This window comes from Suillus clintonianus (genome assembly GCF_016758775.1).
Source record: "Suillus clintonianus strain FC179 chromosome Unknown DEU56scaffold_122, whole genome shotgun sequence".
NCBI classification, from domain to species: Eukaryota; Fungi; Basidiomycota; class Agaricomycetes; order Boletales; family Suillaceae; genus Suillus; species Suillus clintonianus.
Window position 1 is genome coordinate 30595 of NW_024539346.1, and position 20454 is coordinate 51048.

The window sequence follows — 20454 nt, forward strand, 5'->3', positions numbered from 1 at the left end:
AAGCCGGCCCGGGGTATTGGCCATTCACCTGAGTCGGACGCACACGCCGCGGCTTTGTAGCTAGAGACACCTCCATCATGGGGCACCTAATAACATTGGCTACGTGAGTGTTATGTTTTTGGTATCTTCACATTTACTCATATCTTTGCAGATGGTGCGTTATAGTGACCCCGATCCCAACTAGCTTCTACTACTAAAGCACTAGATAGTTCCTTGAACCAGTGGGCGTTAGATTTTCAGGTAATGTTCTTCATTATCCGGTCACAAGTGATCACGTATCATTAAACTAAGCCTATACGTACTAGGGAAACTATGAACGTATTATCCAAAGCATCGCAATCGCAAAGGAGCGCGGCGCTACCCTGAGAGTTGGACCAGAGCTAGAAATTCCGTCAGTACTCATGCACTGTTATAGCGCATGTATTTAAGATGTACCACAACACAGTGGATATGGCTGCTACGACCATTTCCTTGAAGGTACAAAAACACACACATAAACATGGCACTCCTGATAACATAGCACAGGGGACACCATCCTCCATTCCTGGGAGGTACTGGCCAAGATATTAGCCAGTGATGATACAATGGGCATTGTTTGTGATATTGGAATGTACGTTTAACCGTCATCTATCAACCCTATAGATTTGCATCCGTAATATGACAGGCCCGTGGTGCACAAGAACGTGATTTACAACTGCCGCATTATCGTACACGACAAGCAGATTCTGCTCATTCGCCCTAAGATGTGGCTCGCCAATGATGGCAACTACCGCGAAATGCGGTACTTTACTCCCTGGTCGAAGCACCGACAGTGGGAAGATCATTTCCTTCCGAGGATTATTCAGGCCGTCACGAAGCAGGTTTGTCATTGAGTTCCTTCAGCCCCATTCATCCACAACTCTTCTTTCCAGGTCAAAGTACCTTTTGGAGACTGTGTTGTGAGTACGGCGGACACCTGCATAGGTGTCGAACTCTGTGAAGAGCTCTTCACGCCAGCAAGGTACGAATCCCCTTCTCGCCCGAGCACAGCCATTCATAGTCTACTTTAAGTCCGCATATCTTAATGGGACTCGATGGTGTTGAGATATTCACTAATTCTAGTGGGAGCCATCATGAGTTGCGAAAACTTTACACCCGCGTCGAGTTGATAAAGGAGGCAACGCTCAAGGTAATGGGTGTGCCCCATTATCGACTTTGCCAGCTAACTCGTTTTCCAGGGTGGCGGCGTCTACCTCTATGCAAACCAACAAGGCTGCGACGGCGATCGGCTGTATTATGATGGTTGTGCCATGATCGCCATGAATGGCCACATTGTCGCCCAAGGTTCACAGTTCTCCTTGAACGATGTTGAGGTCGTTACAGCTACAGTCGATATAGAGGATGTGCGTTCACATCGCACATCCCGCAGCCGTGGACTCCAGGCTGCAGGCTCTGAGGTGTTTCATCGGATTGAAGTGCCGTTTGCGCTTTCGAGTGGCAAGTTTGGCGAGACAGATGGGGCGATGACCCCGGGCCTTCAGGTCAAGCTTTCCGGAGCAAGGTTCCATACTCCAGAGGAAGAAATAGCGTAGGTCTACTATTCGTAGGCAAATGTTGATGTTAATACTCTCCACAGACTTGGTCCAGCGTGCTGGCTCTGGGACTACCTCAGGCGCTCCCGCACACAAGGATACTTTGTTCCTCTCAGCGGAGGTATTGATTCCTGCGCCACAGCCGTAATAGTATACTCCATGTGTCGTCTCGTGGCTGAGGCTGCACGCAAGGGAGGTACTGCCTTTTTTTTCTATCTAGAGTTTGTGTTTTGGTTTACATGATCACTTTCATCAGACAGGCAAGTCATTGCTGATGCAAGACGAATGACCGGAGAACCCGAAGACTCGGTTTATATTCCTTTGGACCCACACGAGTTCTGCAACAAGATCTTCCACACCTGCTACATGGGCACAGAGAACTCTAGCGCAGAAACGAGAAAGAGGGCAAAGGACCTCTCGGCAGCGATTGGAAGGCAGGCGCCTACCTTTTTCATCGGAACGCTCCACTGAAAATGAATCTAGCTACCATGTAGATTTGAACATGGATACTCTTGTCACCGCCGTCCGCGACCTGTTCGCGTTCATCACCGGTATGCGACCGCAGTTCAGAGCCCATGGTGGATCGAGTGCGGAGAATTTAGCGCTGCAGAATATCCAGGCAAGTGCTTTATTGGAATCGACATAATCAACATAATAACCGATGACTGCCTGCCAGGCACGGTTGCGGATGCTCCTTGCTTATCTCTTCGCTCAACTGCTTCCTTGGGTGCGAGGCAGACAGGGTGCGCTCCTGGTTCTCGGCAGCGCAAATGTTGATGAAAGGTATATTACCCGGGCTGGGTGGTGACAACTTACTGACTTCAGATCCAGTCTCCGCGGGTATCTCACCAAATATGATTGTTCATCAGGTCGGCCGGTCCCGAAAGAAATACCTGCATGAACTGACATTTTTACCAGCTGATATCAATCCTATCGGTGGCATCAGTAAGACAGACCTCAAGAAGTTCATTGCTTACGCTCGGGATGCATTTGACATTCCGATCTTGACCGAGTCAGTGAAAAACCTGGTTATGATCGACACGCTTTCCTGATGTCCTTTGCTACAGGTTTTTGACTGCCATCCCGACCGCAGAGCTAGAACCAATTTTGGAGACATACGTCCAAGCGGATGAGGTGAATATTCTCTCGAAAATGTCCTCTCAATGGCCCTGATCACTTGGTAGGCGGATATGGGCATGACATATGATGAACTGTCGGTCTTTGGTCGTTTCCGCAAAGTGGAGAAATGTGGACCATATGGCATGTTCACAAAGCTGGTGCATGAGTGGGGCTCATTCCTGTCTCCCGTTCAAGTATGTCATCGTTTGACAATAAATGTAATCCGTTGAATATGCCTTCTAGATCGCGGAGAAAGTCAAACATTTCTTCTTTGAATATGCGCGCAACCGTCATAAGATGACAACTTTGACACCGTCATACCACGCTGTGAGTATGTCTGTCTTCACAGGCTGATACGAGACTGACCTTGTCGTAGGAATCATACAGCCCAGATGACAACAGTATGTTTCGCTCAAAACTTCACATCACAAGTTGCCTGGACTGACTTTGTCGCACAGGATTTGATCTCCGTCCTTTCCTCTATCCCTCGAGGTTCCCGTGGCAGTTTAAGAAAATAGATGAAGTGGCTGCAGCCCTGCCCGATCGCTCCAACCCGGCTGCAGATAAGACCAAGACTGACTGAATAACGTAGAAATCAGTTCTGTGTAGACGACATAAGGCTCTAAGCCACAATGAAACAATACTTTGTATTCCAATATGGTGGATATCATGCGAGTACAGTACAGTGCGATGGGAGGGAAACCAGTACGAAAGAAATGTTAATGTTAATCAGATTATGTCCGCAGGAAACGTGATAGCGTGCTTTGAACCGTTATCTTCTTCATAATCGTCGGTTCGGGGGCTGAGGGGAAGAGTAAGCGTCATTGTGATCAGCACAATTTACAGCACTTACGATCAGTTATTCCTTCGTCTTTGACTTTGCGCTTGATGCTATCCATGACCTCGCTGATAGCAGAACGATCGAAATCTCCTCGAGCTTTCATCAAGCCTTCCACGAACGGTATACATGGCCCGTGCACCTTCGCGAAGGCCCAAAACGAGAGGAAAACCATGCTTTTAGACGCTTCCAACATCGCTAAAACCATCTCCACCACCTCAAAGTAAGGCTCGAGCTCTTTGGCGGGTTTGAACCCGCTGAAGAACGAGAACACAGTACTGATGTCTTCTTTGATGCGCTCCGTTGCGGCTGCTGTGCGTAATTTTGGGCAGTTGGCGAGCGCGGTAAGGTAAGTAACCAGGAAGGCGTCGAGCAGATACTCGACAAGAAGCTCGAGGAGTGATGGGTTGATATAAGATTGATCGGCCATGTAATCCCGCATCGTAAGCACGATCTGTTCCATGATGCCGTCGTACCATGGTGGCTGGAAAAGTTGCTTCGTCGCGGGTTTCAAGTCATTGAGAATGATATCAATAAATGTTTGAATGCATTTCTTCGCAACATCCAGGTTTCCATCAATGGCATCATTGAGCTTCTCGTTGATGGGTGTTCGGTACCTCTCTGATACAAGGGGCTCGAGTCGTCCCAAAAGCGCCTCAGTGTTGTCAGCGGACTTGATCTGGTCGTTGGCAAGTGCAATGCAGTACTCCGCCAGCCCACCAACAATCTCCTCCGGTTTCTCCGTCTGTTTCTTCAGCTCTGCCTCAACGACCTTGGTCCATTGGTCTTGTATGGTCCTCATAACTCGATTCACCTCACCCACCACGCGAGCAAGGATAGCTCCTTGACCACTTTCTGTCGCTGCATCGATCTGTTGATTCACCATTTGGAAAAGGATAACCGCGCCCTGTGTGCCGTAGAGTCCGTCGCTGTCCACCTCAGGTGGATCCGAGCGCGTGATGAACTCCTGAATCTCCGTCTTCATTAGGTTCGCAGACCATTCATCGAGCTTCTTGACGATCAATTTCAAGTAGTCCTCGATGAGGTTCTGCTCCTCGCCGCCGAGTAGCGGTGGATCAAGGAGCTCAGGAGCTACATTCAACTCTTTCATGCTCTTCTTGTATTCCTTGATCCAGGCATGAAGGTCGAGCATGATGCTCGCTTCGGGCTCCGATTCAATGATGCGCTGAAGGGTTGCATTTAGAGTACGGTGGTACTCTTTGATATAGAACGCATGTATTTCGTAGTTCGGTGGAAAGCACGGCACCACATCACTTTCGATGCGGATAAGGTCTTGGTATATCCAACCAAGGCCACCGAGAAAGGCGCTAGGGTCGCGCTGATGCCGCATATATGCGTCGTCAAAATTAGCCTTGATGGAGTCAGATATGGCTTTGGTAGCTTTGGAGCGGTAGTGTTTGATGATACGGGCATTCGCCTGCATGGACTTGAATTTAGATGCGGCATCCATCTTGGCAGCTTTTTTGACGAGCCTGATGGCGATGGCCTAAAACCGTATCAACCTTGTTCTAGGTGAACGATATAGTGTGTCATACCTTTTCGTCTTCCCGTGCCTCAAGCTCCGCGATCTTTATGAGCTTTACCACAACTTGCGGGTATCCTGCACGCACAAGTGGTAGCACGTTGTGGGCTAACTTCATGATGTATGTCTCGAAGTCTTCAATGAGCTTGTTCAACCGCTCAAACATTCGCGCAAGTTTGTGGCGCGAGTTGGCAGAAGCTTTCTTTGCTTGATGCATGGTCTGATTGCGGAATGCCTCCAAACGGTTGATGTGAAAGTGGATTGGAAGGAGATTAGGAGCGGGTCCAATGATGGTTCTACTCTCTGCTTCCAGTAATTCCTCCAGTACGTCAAGCTTCGAGTTAATGTCCAGTAAATTGTTAACCATTTCCTCCGTCTGTTCGAAATTCCTGTGCACCATAGACACCTGTACAACCTCAAGCTGGCGGAACGCGTGAACGATAGACAACGCACCCTGCTGATCTGGTCAAAGGTTGACACAACATTTTGAGGGTCGGAGCACATCCTGTCCACAGTCTGCATCTCCTCCTTTATGACCTGAACGTTGTTTCGCGTCCCAAGCAATTTCGTGAGTCCTTCTCGTGTTGCATCAAGCTGTTCCTTAACGCCACTCTTGAGTCTGGCATCGATAGAGGCCTTCTCTTTCTCCAGTTTCTTCCGGAACGCTGATACTTTCAGAAGATCATCAGGAGACTGGAGGTACTCGCCGATAGCTTGCGCTGCAGATACCTGCGGGGCAGCCATGGGAGCTACGGCAGCCAGGCTGACCTCCTATATTCAAAGACCACTTTTACCAGGAAATGAGTTTGATTAGTGAATGAGTGGATCGAGGAATAAGTGAAAGTGACTGCGGAAATGTGACAGAGTCAATAGCAAAGTCAACGAAAGTCTGTAGGCGCTTATATATAATAGGCGCTCGTCGAACTTTCTTGGACAGGTCACACATTCAATCTCATGAACTTGCGATTTATTTCATGGCCTTCTTTGCAACGCCTAGGTCATTAGTGCGTCTGGGATGTCGACAAAGGCTGTTTCTCAGATCATTCAGCTCCGAGCATGCAATAGATAATGATATTGTAATAGTAGGAGGCGGGCCAGCAGGATTGGCTTTGGCAGCTGCCCTCGGTGCGTCGCTTTTTGGTTCACTGGTCTCACTCTTATTCGGGCACTATACGTAGCCTCGCACCCTACCGCCAAAAATTCCCTCAAAATTACGCTAATAGAAGCGGGGGGACTTGTCCAAAATACAAGATTGGGCCATGCCGTCGGATGTTTACTCAAACCGCGTCAGTTCCATCACAGACGCTTCTCGACATTTCTTGAACAGTGCGTGTACCTTGTGAAGGCACTCAATGTCAAAGCTAACGGTTTTCAGGGATTGGCATATGGGACTACGTCGAACATGCACGCACGAATCCTATTCACCAGATGCAGGTGCCGTCTCTGTAGAATGACATTGTCCTTTAGTGCTCAATCGTCTCATATTAGGTGTGGGACGGCATTTCTGGTGCTCGCATCACCTTTGACGCGTCGGAAATGCCGGAGTCGAGTGAAATGGCTCGGATGACAGAAAACCTAAACCTCCAGCGCGCCCTGCTAAGAAAGCTTTCGAGTACCCCGAGTGTCCAGGTAATTCAAAGCATCAAAGTCGAATCAATACAACGCGAGGCAGGTGACCGCAACAACTGGCCTGTCGTGCATCTTTCTAATGGCGCCATCCTGCGCGCAAGACTGCTGGTTGGCGCCGACGGGTTCAACTCTCCAGTAAGATCGTTCGCTGGGATCTCATCATATGGATGGTCATATGACACGCAAGCAGTCGTCGCGACGCTAAATCACGCGCCGCGAGGACCATTCCAAGCACCCAACAACACAGCTTACCAAAGATTCCTCCCGACGGGTCCGATTGCATTCCTGCCACTCTCCCCTTGCACCTCTTCGCTGGTATGGTCGACCAAACCCCATCTAGCAGCAGCGCTGAGCAAATCATCCCCTGGAGTTCTGGAGCAATTAATTAATGCCGCTTTCCGCCTCCCCGAGCTGTCTTTGCAGTACATCTACAGACGACTCCTCGAAGACACTACATCAAGCGAGGAGATCAAGAAGGAAGTCGCGTTCAGGGAACGCTCAGACGGTATTTCAAGCTACTCTGCATATGCATCCGCGACATCGATGGTTTCGGATGGTGGCATTCCCCCAAATGATGCGGATGCACTTCCTCTACTCGTGACATCAATTCAGCCGGGCACAATAGCAAGTTTTCCGCTTCGCTACAACCATGCTGAATCATATCTTGGAGAGGGTGCAGGGAGCCGCACGGTCTTGGTCGGGGATGCTGCGCACACCGTCCACCCGCTAGCAGGACAAGGCCTAAACCTGGGCCTCGGAGACGTCGATGCTCTATCAAGGTGTATCATACAAGCTCTGGCGCACGGCAGTGACATCGGTGAGATGCCTTTCATCCTGAGTTGTGCGCCCTTTAACTATCTGCTCAGGCTCATACACGGCTCTAATACCTTATGCGCGGGAACGCTACTTCGAGAACCACAAGGTGATGTCAGCAATCGACAAGCTGCACAAGGTCTACTCTTCTACGTCACAGCCGGTGGTGTGGGCCCGATCTGTGGGGCTTGAGGTGATCAACGAGCTTGACTCGATAAAAGCCGCGTTGATGACGAGCGCTGGAGCGCATTCTCGGTCGCAAAATGCAAGTGGATGGGACTTGTTTGCCAAGAGCGTCGAGAGTCTAGCAGGGGCTGCCAGTGCCTCGAAAGTGGTCGGCGGGATGGTTGGCGCAGGAATACAGGAGTTGACTAAGAATGCTGGCCAAAGATTATTTGGACGCCCTTGAACGCGTGTGCTTGTTGCAGATAAGTAGAGTCGATCCACACATCATGTTCTCATTGACCCTCGAGTTGTGAGCACACTACAGTTTATATCCGACGCAGTAAAGGAATGAAACCGTTTAACCTCAATTCCTTGAGGAATTTAAATAGTTCTGGAGAACTGTCTAGATATGGTGCTGGTCTTAAATGACACGGCATTTTCATAATCAGAAGTCAGGAATGAGACTCATTTCGGACAAGGTACAACCCTCACTGAGGCCTTGGTTGTGGCTGAGTTCCCTGGAAGAAATGCGTGGGTTCTATGTATTTGTCCTTGTTGAATCCTAAGGCTACTGACACATCACTAAGCCGGCGGCTTGCAAATGAAGGATGGTGAGGTCAGACGAAATTGAGCATGCTCCCTTCTTCGGACAGGCGGCCTTATCAGTATATCCGGTCTAACAAGCCCGCCGATTGACCGACCCGACACGGAAAGTATGACTCTTCTGCTATCGACACAGGAGTCATGTACAGGGGTTCTGGAGAAATATAAAAACGACTGTCAGGAGAGAAACCTCCCTCTCGTCAGAACTCATCGCTGCAAACTTAAATCGAGCACACACATTTATTTATTATCATGTCCCTTGTTCACTTCCACTACGACCCTTTCACCGAGTTCGAGCGCCTCTTCGACGATGCTTTCAGTGCCCGGTTCCGTCCTTCTGATGTCAGCCGAGCCGTCGAAGGCGGGTCTCGTGTCGCGACATTTCGTCCAAAGTTTGTGCATAAAAAGGGGCATCATCGCACCGCTAACTTTGAGTAGGATGGATTTGATCGAGAACAAAGATAGCAATGAAGTTACGGCTTTGTTTGATTTGCCTGGTGTAGAGAGGGGGGATGTCAAAATTGACGTACAGCAAAACCGCCTCATCATCTCAGGTGAGATGAAGGCAGAGGAAACGCGCCAAGATGGAGATTACGTCGTGCGCGAGCGCACATACGGAAATTTCTCTCGTACCTTGCAACTACCTATGGGAACCAAGGTGAGTCCAGGCTTACTACCATCATGGATCGAAGTTAACGTTACCTGCAGCCTGAGGAGGTCAAGGCAAAGATGGAGAAAGGAGTCTTGGCGGTTACTTTCCCGAAAGTTGGAAAGGAGCAGGAGCCCAAGACTGTTCAAATTCAGTGATCGCGCCGCTAAAAATGCTCCTGAAGAAACGTTGCTACTGAGGTCTTTTTTTCCATTGTACAATAGTAATCAATGCATTGTTGCGCTGTCGAGTGCCAGTGGTGGTTGAGTGATGTATAACTTAGTGTGATTCTAGGACATATTACCTAGACAACTCGTCTAGGATGTGGGAGAGCGTAATCGCTGATACTTGTTTCTCATGAAGGCCCACCACTGCGGTCCATACATGTAATACATTGCACCAAATGCCGCACCACCAAGATGAGCATAATGATCGAACATCCTGAAAGGCACCACCAAGATTAGCGATGCTCTGATGTACATATGAGTACCCACCTCCAGCCGCGTACGATGCCGATCATGTCAAGTATGACGAGACCACCAACTCCCGTTTGAATCGGTATCGAAACGAAAGGAGGGAAAATGAGGCTGACTTGGGCGTCCGGAAAGGCTAATGCGCTAACTGTCACAGCTGCATAAATGGCGCCGGACGCGCCTAACGATGGTAGAATCTCCCGCGGAGCAGTGGTTGCGACCTTTGCAGCTGTGCTAGATATTGCAGCTGCCGCTGGGGAATTCTTTATGACCGCAGAAGCGGTGTACTGGTTGATAAGGCGAGGGAAGAGAACTTTGCAAGCAGCAACGTGGCTGACCAAACCAGAAAACAGCCCAGCTTCGAAAGATGAGTAAACAAACAACTGAGACCGATACAGGCGCCCCACCGGAGATAAAGAAAGCAAGAAAATGCCACTTAGCAGTGGCTTCCTGTTGGTGTTCACCATGTTTGAGTTGCTCCAGGGTAAAATAGTGCGTGGCGGCCGAGCCTTATAAACGGAAGAAGTCAGAATGGTCCTATAAAACGTTATCCAGCGCACCGAAACTAGCGAGGGCCATTGAATTTGCTAACAGGTGGATGAAAGATTTATGACTAAACATGCTCGTTAGCAGAGTGTACGAGCGTCCCGACAACGGGTGGTGAGTGAAAGATCGGGTCATGAACGGCGCGAGTCGTGGTATCTTCCACATGAGATATATAGCCGTGTTGACGCCACAAATCAACCAGCACAATCTTCTACCCTCGGGGGCATCAAGGTATGACTGTGCAGCTTGAACGTAGACAGATAGAACGAGGTTGCGCAACGCAAGGGGCCACTCTGCCAGCGTATCCTTGAGCTGATTTACTTGCGTTTGCAGATACTGAAGAGAGGATGGTATGTATCATGAAGGACTTCGAACAAGAGAGTGAAACGCACCTTGCCCAGCTCTAGGTACTGAGCCTTTCTCATCTCCTCAGTAGTTGGGGGGCGCAGAGTCCATACGTGAGAGACAGATACGAGGCGTTTTGACCAGTATTCGGTGTCAATCTCGGTTTGACTTGTGGCTATCGAATACGCAAGTAAAGATCCACCGATAAAAAACTAAGAAGCCATAAGCCAGCTAAAGCATGAACGAATGGAAAATGAATGAATTTTGCTAACCAGAACTTGATTCCGTATTGTCGGCCGGGGAAATCGAGAGCCAAAAGACTCTACTTCAGTTGAACGGGCAACCTGGTCACGAAAAGTCGGCAGTATGCTCTGGGATGACTTTCCCGAAGTAAACCGCCCTATCCTTGGAAAATTACGTGGCAAAGATCGGACAAAAGAGCGACTCGAAGGATGAATGCATGACCGCAAACAACGAGACGTATTCAGGATGTTGGTAGTATAAAACATGACACTTCCGTGTGCATGCGTGTTGGGTTTGCCGACAGAAGATGTCTTAGCCAAATTGGGCGACGCGTATCATACATCTTCCGTTTTCGTCACCTATCAAAATGGCTTTATATATGTGAATCTAGCAGGTGAACACGAAGTTCAAGCGTTTGGCAAGTCGTCTCGGGCGTCTGGCCCATATCACAGAGGGAAAACAGCTCATGTTCTACTACATTTCGTTCTTGCGACCACCTCCCACCCAGGCCGCCTTATCTGGCGAACCCATCCACATCACCCCTCAAATTGCCAACGATCTACGAACAGAATATTACACAGATGTCCAAGATATATTCTATTCGTGGGCCTTGCAGTCGCCCACGCCAAGCTCGTCAGTGATAACAAAGCCTGTGAAGCTGACGAGCTGGAGGGCATCTACGATGTACAAGGAGATACCCGTCCCTCCCCCTCGAAATGCCTGTAATGGAGAGTACTGGCGTCTTATCCTTAGCTCTGGCACATCACGCAAAGATCAGGTACTTTCCCTTAACGATGAAAATCTGGGGCACCGGCCATTCCCCGTCCTCTCCGATCCTATCCTTTTCTCCACTCGCCCAAGCAAGGTTGTAAAGCAAGAGCGGATTCGAAGATCATATGCTTTAACCGAGACCAATAAAGACCACCCTACGATATTTCACATCATTGAACAAACCTCTTTTGATCTTGACAAGGCAAGTCATCCACATTCCCTTGCTGCAAGCAGCTTAGACGAAGTTCCACCAGAAAATATGGGACAGCGGTATTGGCCTTAGCTCTTGGTTAGTGCAACTTCATTTTGGCATGGTTTCCAACACCGCCCTGGTTTCAAAAGCGAAGAACGCACTCTTCGCCTCCAAGTGTGATGTTCTCGAGCTAGGTGAGAACTTTCAGCGAGGTAGTATTTCTCGCAGTGCTCAACTCTGAGTAGGCGCAGGGACAGGCATAGTCGCTATCGTTCTTGGCATTTTGCGAGGCTTGCTAGATTCACCTGTGTCATCAGGAAAAATTATAACCACTGATTTACGTGAGCAGTATGCGGCAGCTCTCAACGAATAAATCACTAATTGTGGTGCTCAGCCTCTGCTTTGCCGCTATTACAAAGCAATATTAACTCAAGTCGATCTCTCTACCACCCTGGGAACGCACCGGAGGGCGCTGTTCTCGACTGGGATGAACCTGACATTTCCACCCAGGTAGCGTCGTTTGTCAGTGGCATCGACGTGATCGTGTGAGTGCGTATCAACCCTGCATAGGCGAATATTTCGAGCTTGCATACCAGGATGGCAGATGTCACATACAACACTGCATCATTTCCTGCACTCATCGGAACACTCTCCTGGCTTATCAGGTTTTCAATGAATATCGCACCAACAAAACCTCCACTGATCATCCTTGGATACAAGGAACGAGATGTTGCAGAACGTACTCTTTGGGAAATGGCAGAGAAAATCGGCATACGTTTTGAGGAGGTCGCTCAAGTTCCTGGAGCAGAGGGCACACCTGTTGAGGTTTGGGTGGGGACGGTGTCGGTTAATACACAGTGAGATTACACTGTAGAGGCGCATAATCAGGAGTGACATTGGTTAGATCCGCGAAGTGTTGACTAGGCGAGGTACAAAACACTCTTGCGAACAAGTACAAAAGGCTATAATTGACAGAGAAAAATGAAATACGGGAGATGCAGGGTATGTAGTACTGTGGTGTTGGTATACTTAGATCTGTCAAAGTGGCGGCAGTGGCCTTCGACAGTGGGGACAAATATTCTAAAGAAATCGATTAATACGCAGTCTCATTCATTTATGTAGACCAATACCTTGATAGCAAGCCACTAGTCGATGGAGGAGATTAGCATAGAGAATCCAACAAAAAGCAACAAACGTACCTTCTCCAGACACTCCGTATGCTGCTCAACAGTATGAACGTGCCGTTTGCATATAAATGATATCAAGAACGCACAAATAGATGCTGGCAAGGTGCCAGACTGTAGCTTCGCCTTGCTCCGACCTTTCGCAGCAATCCACCAGTAACCTGCTCTAGCTGCTTCTCATCGTCGGTATGAATAGCCTCCATGCAAATGGCGCAGTCCCCGAGGGATTCGTCAGGCGCTTCTGGATCAGCGGCAGAAAGTGGTAATGCTGGATGATAGTCGTGCACTTGTGTATGAGCGAACTGAAAAGGTCAGCAAAAACGTGTGTACGACTGAAAAATGCAACCTACTCGTTTCGGGAGGAAGAACGCCGGTCCGAAACGCTGCTGAAGCAGTATGACGGCAACTTGTAGGAAGATAAACATCGCAAGATACCACATCCAGCCTAGTAAAGTATAAGTCAAACGGATTGATTCCTGACTTTGTACCTACGGCGAGGCTCGACATCGAGCACATTCTTTGGGCATGTCAAGAAGTCTGTTCATATGGATATGTTGGACATAACTCAACAACAAATGCACTGGTACTCACAAAGAGCATGGAAAAGTCGGCAGAGTGATGTGCCAATCAGGTACTCAGCGGTCAGTGCACTGCTCCTGCCTTTCTTCACCGATCGAACAATCTGTGGCAGCCAGAAAAGGGAGTACATGCTCGCCACAAATACCAGCGCCAGTGAAGGAGTCACGATGACTCGAACAATGAATGTTAGGAAGAAAAACATTCCGAGCCCTGGAAGAATGTCAGAAGTGAATATGATAACACCTCAATACATACATATCCGGGCTTGGGGATCAGAGCGAACGTGCTGAAACAATAAACTTATGAATGTCGGGCCAGTGGATCGAGGAGGGGCTGATGTTGGTATGGGTACACCCTGAGAAGGCAGCGACGGTTCCTGTTGTACTGGCCTTGGAGGAGGCGGAGCCACTGCATCCTCTGGAGCTTGAACTTGGTTAATGAGAATGGCATGTTGCTGAAAGGCCATCTCAGTCCGCGTAGCCCATCGAACAGTGAAGGATCACTCACAGATTCAAAAGCAAAAAGCACACAGGCAACGAATGCTGGAGCCACAAGCGACAAGGAAGGACGCCCGTTAGCAATGATGGCAAAAGTAATATGCCCGGCAAATGAGACAGAGTCCACGATGGATTGTGTAAGGAACGTCCATAGCGACACACGAGACAATCCAGCAGGAGTACGACTTCGATCAACTTGACGAGAAAGTAGTAGTAGCTGCACCAGGTACACAAAAGCTGAGATTCCGGCATCTGTCCAAAAACACGAATTAATAAATTGACTGAGCCAAGACCGAACATCCTAACATGTTGCAACCTTTCGGAAGAATAACTGAGACCTTGGGATACAAACACTCATTTAGGTCGCTAAACATGAAACATGGAACATTGAAGCCATACCTTAATCCTTCCGCGTCATGCAGGTTGTATAAAATGCCGCATTCTCGACTCAAAAGCACACCATTGAGCTTAAGAGGAGGACGTTTCACTGTCCATCTCCCAGTTGGCTTCTGTAATTCATCTTCAAGATCCTCCATGTCATTTACGGGTATCTCAGAAGGCGAAATTTGCGCGTAAACGCTGAATCCACAACCTCCTTGCGACTCCCCATCTACAAGCAAGTTAGAATGTGACAGACACGGAATGTAAATTGAACATACTGGTCGACTCCTGGTCGATAATACCTGCATCAATCATATCTTTCACCTTGTTAACTCTAGACATCAATTCAGGTTCTATTGTCCGAGCGGTATCATTCTGAAAAGCTTCCGGGACGAAGGTGGGCATGTAGCGGATGTCTATATGTCGACTAATATGACATCAGTTTCTGTCGACTGGGCGTCATGGCTAAGGACGCACCCGGTAGGTTCAGCAAAACCATATATAGACCCATTTGCGAGGAAGTGCACGCCTTCAAAATCTAGCTTCATGTCATCGGAGCTGGCGGGATGACGGACGTCAATTCTGCCCTGTGGGGATTTCAATTTTCGTGAAATGAAGTGATGGAAAGTAACCCACATGAACCATAGCGATCTTCTCAGTGACACCTTTCACACTGACTGGAGCCCGGTCCATTATACTCCATGAAATTTTGTCTGAGCCAGTCCAATTCCAAGAACCGAAGTGACTGACGAGCTCTGTCATGTTAGTGTCGCCCATGAACGTCTCAGCGTGCGCTCTCCATGGAAAGGTTGCAGAGGCAAGGCTGTGAGGGGTGATATTGTAGAAGTCGATCTCGCCGTGCGCAAATCCGGTCACGTTCGGAAAGTAAGATGCCCACTGTGGGTTAAGACGAGACCCAAAGGACATGAATGAGCCTACAAGAGGGGTGGCGGCGGCGTTCCTGTCTGGCTGCGCTTCCTCAGCATTCATCAGCAGCCAGAAGCAACTGAGCACGCACCATTGTAAAGTTAGATTCCGTCCCATTCAGCCAAGCAGTGAAGTTTGACAGCTGGTAGTTGAGGGATTGAAGAGCATCCTGGTAATGATTTCGAGCGAGAAATTCGTCTCCAGTGTGATTCGTGAGTATGAAGAGCATAAATATTAGGAACAGAAATGATGGAACAGAGCTCCTCTGTTGTGGTATTCTCCCTGGCTGCCCATCATTTTCGTCGTTGCGGTCCATAGATGTCGGTGGTACACATCCAAGACGTCGTGCCCACTCGTTGAGTCGTCACGGAAGCGCTGCTATTGATCACGTGCCATATGCAGCAACACTTTAGCCTAAGCCGCGATGAAGACAGCACCAGACAGCAAACGGTGGACCCATTTTCACTCAGCACTCCAGCTTGCGATATCACGCTCAGCACACAAATGGACGCGGGTATCAATGTCGCTCATATATACGCGTGGTTTAGACTAACGGTCGCGTAGATACGAAGATTTCCAGGAATGCTTCACGCTCTGGTGCAAGGAAGAGCCACACGGTGCAGAGGGTATCTTTAACACCGTCTCGAGACATATGGAGGATCAAATACACGTGAGTTTCATGTCTGAGTTTCCTGAAATGCACAATTTCTGAGACGGCCTCTTAGCAAAGTTGCGAGAATCTGTTCAAGGAGTTTAATGTGAGGGATAGTATCAACATCCTTCATGCCGTCGTCTCTGAGGCGAGAGCTCAAAAACAACGTGGGGAAATACATGGCAAGGATGTCTGGAGAGAAAACCTCGCACCGCGTGCTGCTGTTCGTGCACGTACTGTCCGGGTGATGGGATCTGAAGTAGAGCAACTACGAGCAGAACTTCAGGCTGTGAGTAGTTCTCAAATGCTATTATCTACCAAGTTTCCTGACTTCATGGCAGCTCGAGGAAGAAAACTCTGCTCTGTATGCCCAATGTGAGGATAACGACCAAAAGCAACGTGCTGCAGACGTTAAGACAGCGGAGCTATTGGATATCCTTGATGATGTGCGTGATTTCTCATTGGGATTATTTGGTGATTCTAAGGAACGCTAGGTTTACGCAAAGTGGAGTCAGCTCCCGCAGGATGAAATAGGCGTATGGGCTCTTGAATCAGCGGAGAACGTCGGCTTCGCACAACCACCATAGATTGATGCAGGCACGCCGTGGTTTGAGTTTGGGGCGATGCTGATGTCACAGTCCGTTCAAGTTTGCTTTTTTGGTTGAGGGTTACCATTGTACGGACTTTTGACTGCTTTCAGAGTTTTCTGATAGTGGCAAGAATATTGTATGCTATTAACATGCATCTCGGAAGCTCCTAATTGACATGATGTGTGCAACCACAAGTGATAATACCCAAGTCGTGCAAAGAATAACATCATCCTACCTATGGGAACTTCCTTCATGGACGATCACGTGGTGGGTTCCTTCTCAATTTCAATTTCACGTCGTGCTCCTGTACTGATAGAATGGCTCAGGTATGAGGTCGACAGGTTCCAGCTGATCGGCCAAGGGCATCCGATAGAGTTTACTTGGCGTGATTGACTTAGTCTGAGTGGTCGTCATCAAGGTTCTCCACGACTTTACCCCAGCTCCGACATCCAGAAGACTCGTCATGCTCACAACAACGGTTCTAGTACGTGACGCAGATTCAATTTTTGCATCAACTGTCACGAGTACGTTTCATTTGCTTATCACTGTATGTTTTGTACTGGACATTTTCAGCGAGAACGTATCTCGCAGGCAAGCATCTCGGGCACTATCATAAACGCACGCGACTATGCTCTCTTCTGGTCGATCCGATCTTTTCAGAGGAGGAATGCTTCAATGCTCTCCCTTCTCACGGAGCGAATCGTCTATGCACGGTCAAGTCTGATGGTAAGGAACTCTTCTCCGCGAGGGGCCAACTATCAGGCTCCCGCAAGACCTGGCATACCACGCTCCTTGCGCGACTTCGATTCGCGCCTGATGCAGAGGACCCGACCTTGAAATAGGAAGTATCATCCATCTTATCAAATGGATTGGCTACATACCTGTCTGTTTCCTGCACTGTTACTGTTCCAATGGACATAAGTATCGCCGATTTGCATTGTATGTACGGATATATCATGTTTTGTAACGAGCTCAAAGCTGATATTTTATATGATCAGATGGATGATGGGTGCGGTATACAACGACACGACTGGCATGTATGATAATACGTTTCTCAAGGTGCGCATATATTGGATGAAGCTGGCGTCCTTGGTCAAGTCCGAGAAACATTGTCGATTTTTCTCTTCTCAACTAATTTCACAACCACCGCAAATCACTTCATCAATTTGTTGTCATTTTGCTATGCTTCGTAACTTCATCCAAATATTCTCGATGATGCAACTCAACGCTCGTCGATGAGTCAATTGATGCGATATCAGAAGATGGATGCTCAGTCCCTTCGTCATCATGGGGTCCACAAAATTCCCTCGTCCCTGAAGAAAATATCGGCAGGAAAAGGCTAGGCTCGTTTGGAGCGGGAGGATCCTGTGTTACATGGGCGGGTCATATCGTAGGTCGAAATGATTCATCGTTCCAGTTACACATCCCTCGGCCGCGACGCGTGGCACCGGCAAGGTGATCAGCAAACCTGCGATATCAGTACATTTCCGGCCGGGCATCCAGGCGCCGACATACCTCACTTTCATGGATGTGTCCCACGACAAAGTTTACGATGCCTGTCTTTGGGATGTCATACTGGACGGGGAGATGATGGTGATCACCCGACCAACAATTGAGTTTGTGAGTGTATTTCTGTCTGTCCGGCTCACGAAGTTAATCATCTCACTGGAGTGGAAAATTGCAGGTCGAAAATGCACTGAGTCTATGTCTCCATGCAGTCATAAGTGTTGACGCAAATATTTAGAGAGGATTAATAAGGTTTCCTGTCAATAATACCTGTTGTTGGGCATATTGATGCACATATCTTGATCGTCGTCCACTCGTCTGCCGCCGCTCACAGCACATACCAGATACTTATGGATGCAAGGCCAACCAAACGCACCTCCCACGACAAAAAGTGCATTTCTATAAGTTGAGCGGGTCCAAAAACCGACCAAGCCAGTCATCACGTAGTCTCCACGAACGACGCTGAATAAGCCACATGATAAGACATCACACCGTACGGTCTGCAGGTGACGTGTCAGACATAGAAATCCACACCAAGGCCCCAGAGCCGTGCACGTGCCGGTCGATATGCCAGAGATGGAGGTGCATGCGCGTTGCGAGGATCGCAAGGATAAAGACCTCCAAACTGTGTGGGGGGTGTTGTTAGTAGAAATTCGCAAGGGAAGTTGGAGATGCATACTCTTCGAAAACGGAGTAGTACGCGGACTGGGGGTGCAGAATATCAACAACTCAATCATATTGAAGGGTGCTGGGGTTACGCACATCAGAAAATAGGATTGGCACAAGGATGTTCACGGTCGAGAGAACTTTCGGAACAATAATAATCACTGATGAGCACGGAAATATATACAAGTCCGGACTCACACAGACTGCATACATAGTAAAATATGTTATGCTTCATCAGGATGGCGTGAAGAGGGCCTTTGGCCGACCGCCAGCTCTTTATGGCACATGTGAGTGAGAGAGAGGCCAGTCCTGAGAATAGCGTCAGTCAGCAAGCGTTTGTAATGTACGCTCCAAGTTCCCAGTGACATACCCAGTTGCAACACAAATATCAAAAGAAACGGCATGAAGAACTGGACGCTGCGAGAGCTCCGGTAGCATCCTGTGATACCTGGGATCGTGCTAGTCATGACTATCAAAGTGGAGTGAACATGCGCCAATAGTAGCGGGCGAAGGTGAGAGCACAAACCATTGGAAGTGGCAATAGCGGAAAACCAAATGCTGTTGAATGATACGAAGATAGCCTGACTGATCCATCAACCATGAACTTGGGTATGGGGAGGGGACGGGACTGACAAAGAGGGTCGACGACATGACAACGAGTATCATTCTATTTTTGTTCCAGAGTGCGTACGTTCTGAGAACAAAAAAAACTGGATGAATCGGATCAGGAGCACGTATACATCGCGAGTAAGGAGATATACATTCAGAGCAAGTGACTGAGATCACTCCGAAGCCTGTGAGGGGAAATAGCAGCGCTTGGAAAGGATGCGCATGCAGCATGTACCGTGCACGTACCTGAGTATAAATTGATCAACATCCGGCATTTCTGGCAGAGTTGTGCAGTGAGCACCCTTCATCAGCCGGTAAGTTTGCTGCGTGTTTACATACATTTGAGTTCTCGTTCGGAGTGAAGTTCACTGAAGCACAGCATGTCAATTCATTATCGGGGGATGTATGCTGGAGCTGGACGCACAATATAGGTTTGTGGTCATGAGAAAAAAAGGAAAGTATCGCGTAATGATATAAAGGACTTTGACTTTGGTCCAGCGTGACTGGAGCAGGAATGTCCACTTTGAACAGCAAGTTATCGATGTAAAAACAGAGGCGTATTATAGAAAGAAGTATATTACTTACCTCTGCGTGAAGTGTACAAACATAATCGTAGGTCTGGATGAACAAGTTTCACGGCGGTACTACAGGAATAGGTCGGGACAAGCCTACCCAGAATGTAGCCATCGCCGCTGAGATGTCACATTAGAACGAGTAAGAGGTAGTTCAGACAGTACGCACTGTATAGGTACTGGTAAAATATGGAATACCTGTTATTATGTTTCCATAATATTAAGAAAGTGGCGCACCGCTAAGTAATGCAGACTCGTGGCTGCTGCGACATCATCAGCCAAATACTCCATCTGGATTCTGCAGTCGTTCGAGAGGTGAAAAAAGGGCCAAGTTGACAGGGTCGCGGGCTGCACTGACAGAATCATATATAAGATCCGATAATGAAGTCTGATGTTTCATCATCATATGATTGGCGCTCATTAGTAGCAAGGTGCCTGTAAATTTAGGATATACACTAGAGCCTATGAGGGCAGAGAGCGGTCATGAGCCTATGAGGGCAGAGGGCGGTCATGCTGCGCCCAATTACTGTGATGATGATACGAGGATAAGGAGCGCATTTTCTACCAACAAAATTAATCAAGGTCAAAAGTTAACGGCGATACCCGCTACATGAAAAAAAGATGTTCACCCAAGTACTTAGCAGCAACTGGTTTCGATCCAGTGACCTCAGGGTTATGAGCCCTGCACGCTTCCACTGCGTCATGCTGCTGATGATCAACTTGAGGCTATTAACACACTTGACCCTTTTTCGTCAAAATTAGCTTTTCTCCCCTTTTGACATCCAATCTC

General features: G+C 48.4%; 9 protein-coding genes and 1 non-coding gene across 10 annotated transcripts; 5 read left to right on the forward strand and 5 right to left on the reverse strand.

Moving 5' to 3' along the window:
- The first annotated feature begins 36 nt into the window (after positions 1-36).
- DEU56DRAFT_90569 (uncharacterized protein) lies at positions 37-3492 on the forward strand. Its single transcript, XM_041356748.1, has 21 exons — positions 37-103; positions 152-154; positions 210-240; positions 306-391; positions 446-477; positions 526-610; positions 665-860; positions 912-1000; positions 1051-1168; positions 1218-1567; positions 1616-1767; positions 1828-2005; positions 2055-2190; positions 2248-2354; positions 2403-2440; positions 2490-2583; positions 2639-2705; positions 2756-2884; positions 2934-3017; positions 3067-3091; positions 3149-3492. The coding sequence occupies exons 1-21, from the start codon at positions 78-80 to the stop codon at positions 3271-3273; spliced, it is 2151 nt and encodes a 716-aa protein (XP_041203008.1). The 5' UTR covers positions 37-77; the 3' UTR covers positions 3274-3492.
- Positions 3334-5994, reverse strand: DEU56DRAFT_833409 (exocyst complex component Sec6-domain-containing protein). The gene is made up of 4 exons (XM_041354654.1): positions 5525-5994; positions 5085-5477; positions 3544-5035; positions 3334-3492 (listed from the first exon to the last, which is right to left on the reverse strand). Exons 1-4 carry the CDS (start codon positions 5813-5815, stop codon positions 3425-3427), a joined length of 2244 nt encoding a protein of 747 aa, XP_041203009.1. The 5' UTR covers positions 5816-5994; the 3' UTR covers positions 3334-3424.
- On the forward strand, positions 5995-8177 carry DEU56DRAFT_833412 (uncharacterized protein). The gene is made up of 4 exons (XM_041354655.1): positions 5995-6196; positions 6250-6308; positions 6560-7517; positions 7567-8177. The coding sequence occupies exons 1-4, from the start codon at positions 6046-6048 to the stop codon at positions 7920-7922; spliced, it is 1524 nt and encodes a 507-aa protein (XP_041203010.1). The 5' UTR covers positions 5995-6045; the 3' UTR covers positions 7923-8177.
- A 52-nt stretch (positions 8178-8229) lies between these two features.
- Positions 8230-9088, forward strand: DEU56DRAFT_984236 (small heat shock protein; the record flags this gene model as incomplete). Its single annotated transcript, XM_041359989.1, has 3 exons — positions 8230-8673; positions 8720-8939; positions 8990-9088. Exons 1-3 carry the CDS (start codon positions 8534-8536, stop codon positions 9086-9088), a joined length of 459 nt encoding a protein of 152 aa, XP_041203011.1. The 5' UTR covers positions 8230-8533.
- A 39-nt stretch (positions 9089-9127) lies between these two features.
- DEU56DRAFT_833416 (uncharacterized protein) lies at positions 9128-10912 on the reverse strand. Its single transcript, XM_041354656.1, has 6 exons — positions 10567-10912; positions 10342-10506; positions 9964-10285; positions 9811-9912; positions 9425-9761; positions 9128-9371 (listed from the first exon to the last, which is right to left on the reverse strand). The coding sequence occupies exons 1-6, from the start codon at positions 10801-10803 to the stop codon at positions 9248-9250; spliced, it is 1287 nt and encodes a 428-aa protein (XP_041203012.1). The 5' UTR covers positions 10804-10912; the 3' UTR covers positions 9128-9247.
- A 91-nt stretch (positions 10913-11003) lies between these two features.
- Positions 11004-12362, forward strand: DEU56DRAFT_873728 (putative methyltransferase-domain-containing protein; the record flags this gene model as incomplete). The annotated part of the gene is made up of 5 exons (XM_041355883.1): positions 11004-11510; positions 11563-11677; positions 11747-11842; positions 11896-12046; positions 12098-12362. The coding sequence occupies 5 exons, from the start codon at positions 11004-11006 to the stop codon at positions 12360-12362; spliced, it is 1134 nt and encodes a 377-aa protein (XP_041203013.1).
- A 177-nt stretch (positions 12363-12539) lies between these two features.
- Positions 12540-15385, reverse strand: DEU56DRAFT_873729 (uncharacterized protein; the record flags this gene model as incomplete). The annotated part of the gene is made up of 15 exons (XM_041355884.1): positions 12540-12581; positions 12632-12646; positions 12701-12721; positions 12775-12987; positions 13036-13130; positions 13178-13222; positions 13277-13474; positions 13520-13718; positions 13772-14013; positions 14068-14099; positions 14161-14371; positions 14421-14569; positions 14620-14729; positions 14779-15111; positions 15161-15385. The coding sequence occupies 15 exons, from the start codon at positions 15383-15385 to the stop codon at positions 12540-12542; spliced, it is 2130 nt and encodes a 709-aa protein (XP_041203014.1).
- Positions 15386-15463: 78 nt separating this feature from the next.
- Positions 15464-16673, forward strand: DEU56DRAFT_833425 (uncharacterized protein). Its single transcript, XM_041354657.1, has 6 exons — positions 15464-15579; positions 15634-15739; positions 15795-16010; positions 16063-16167; positions 16216-16578; positions 16638-16673. The coding sequence occupies exons 1-5, from the start codon at positions 15494-15496 to the stop codon at positions 16306-16308; spliced, it is 606 nt and encodes a 201-aa protein (XP_041203015.1). The 5' UTR covers positions 15464-15493; the 3' UTR covers positions 16309-16578; positions 16638-16673.
- A 1418-nt stretch (positions 16674-18091) lies between these two features.
- DEU56DRAFT_90942 (uncharacterized protein) lies at positions 18092-19538 on the reverse strand. Its single transcript, XM_041357101.1, has 10 exons — positions 19517-19538; positions 19339-19460; positions 19117-19277; positions 19010-19064; positions 18854-18952; positions 18682-18792; positions 18580-18623; positions 18497-18522; positions 18377-18442; positions 18092-18317 (listed from the first exon to the last, which is right to left on the reverse strand). Exons 2-10 carry the CDS (start codon positions 19358-19360, stop codon positions 18257-18259), a joined length of 645 nt encoding a protein of 214 aa, XP_041203016.1. The 5' UTR covers positions 19361-19460; positions 19517-19538; the 3' UTR covers positions 18092-18256.
- Positions 19539-20302: 764 nt separating this feature from the next.
- DEU56DRAFT_t105 lies at positions 20303-20374 on the reverse strand. Its single transcript has one exon. It is a non-coding gene; the product is annotated as a tRNA-Met (tRNA).
- Between the last annotated feature and the right edge of the window lie 80 nt (positions 20375-20454).

What these genes read in the sequence shown, in the direction of transcription:
- DEU56DRAFT_90569 (XM_041356748.1), top strand. Translation starts at nt 78, where the DNA reads ATGGGGCACCTAATAACATTGGCTAC. An exon ending in CAAATATGATTGTTCATCAG is followed by an intron (nt 2,441 to 2,489) that starts GTCGGCCGGTCC and finishes CATTTTTACCAG; the next exon opens with CTGATATCAATCCTATCGGT. An exon ending in TGACACCGTCATACCACGCT is followed by an intron (nt 3,018 to 3,066) that starts GTGAGTATGTCT and finishes ACCTTGTCGTAG; the next exon opens with GAATCATACAGCCCAGATGA.
- DEU56DRAFT_833409 (XM_041354654.1), bottom strand. Translation starts at nt 5,815, where the DNA reads ATGGCTGCCCCGCAGGTATCTGCAGCGCAAGCTATCGGCGAGTACCTC. An exon ending in AGGCACGGGAAGACGAAAAG is followed by an intron (nt 5,036 to 5,084) that starts GTATGACACACT and finishes ATACGGTTTTAG; the next exon opens with GCCATCGCCATCAGGCTCGT. An exon ending in AGACGAAGGAATAACTGATC is followed by an intron (nt 3,493 to 3,543) that starts GTAAGTGCTGTA and finishes TCTTCCCCTCAG; the next exon opens with CCCCCGAACCGACGATTATG.
- DEU56DRAFT_833412 (XM_041354655.1), top strand. Translation starts at nt 6,046, where the DNA reads ATGGCCTTCTTTGCAACGCCTAGGTCATTAGTGCGTCTGGGATGTCGA. An exon ending in GGCTTTGGCAGCTGCCCTCG is followed by an intron (nt 6,197 to 6,249) that starts GTGCGTCGCTTT and finishes CACTATACGTAG; the next exon opens with CCTCGCACCCTACCGCCAAA. An exon ending in TAATAGAAGCGGGGGGACTT is followed by an intron (nt 6,309 to 6,559) that starts GTCCAAAATACA and finishes GTCTCATATTAG; the next exon opens with GTGTGGGACGGCATTTCTGG.
- DEU56DRAFT_833416 (XM_041354656.1), bottom strand. Translation starts at nt 10,803, where the DNA reads ATGTTTTATACTACCAACATCCTGAATACGTCTCGTTGTTTGCGGTCA. An exon ending in CAATACGGAATCAAGTTCTG is followed by an intron (nt 10,507 to 10,566) that starts GTTAGCAAAATT and finishes ATGGCTTCTTAG; the next exon opens with TTTTTTATCGGTGGATCTTT. An exon ending in TCTTGCTTTCTTTATCTCCG is followed by an intron (nt 9,762 to 9,810) that starts GTGGGGCGCCTG and finishes CATCTTTCGAAG; the next exon opens with CTGGGCTGTTTTCTGGTTTG.
- DEU56DRAFT_833425 (XM_041354657.1), top strand. Translation starts at nt 15,494, where the DNA reads ATGAAGACAGCACCAGACAGCAAACGGTGGACCCATTTTCACTCAGCA. An exon ending in ATATGGAGGATCAAATACAC is followed by an intron (nt 15,740 to 15,794) that starts GTGAGTTTCATG and finishes ACGGCCTCTTAG; the next exon opens with CAAAGTTGCGAGAATCTGTT. An exon ending in TATTGGATATCCTTGATGAT is followed by an intron (nt 16,168 to 16,215) that starts GTGCGTGATTTC and finishes AAGGAACGCTAG; the next exon opens with GTTTACGCAAAGTGGAGTCA.
- DEU56DRAFT_90942 (XM_041357101.1), bottom strand. Translation starts at nt 19,360, where the DNA reads ATGTTGATCAATTTATACTCAG. An exon ending in TGCCAATCCTATTTTCTGAT is followed by an intron (nt 18,523 to 18,579) that starts GTGCGTAACCCC and finishes CTGCACCCCCAG; the next exon opens with TCCGCGTACTACTCCGTTTT. An exon ending in CATCTCTGGCATATCGACCG is followed by an intron (nt 18,318 to 18,376) that starts GCACGTGCACGG and finishes CGTCACCTGCAG; the next exon opens with ACCGTACGGTGTGATGTCTT.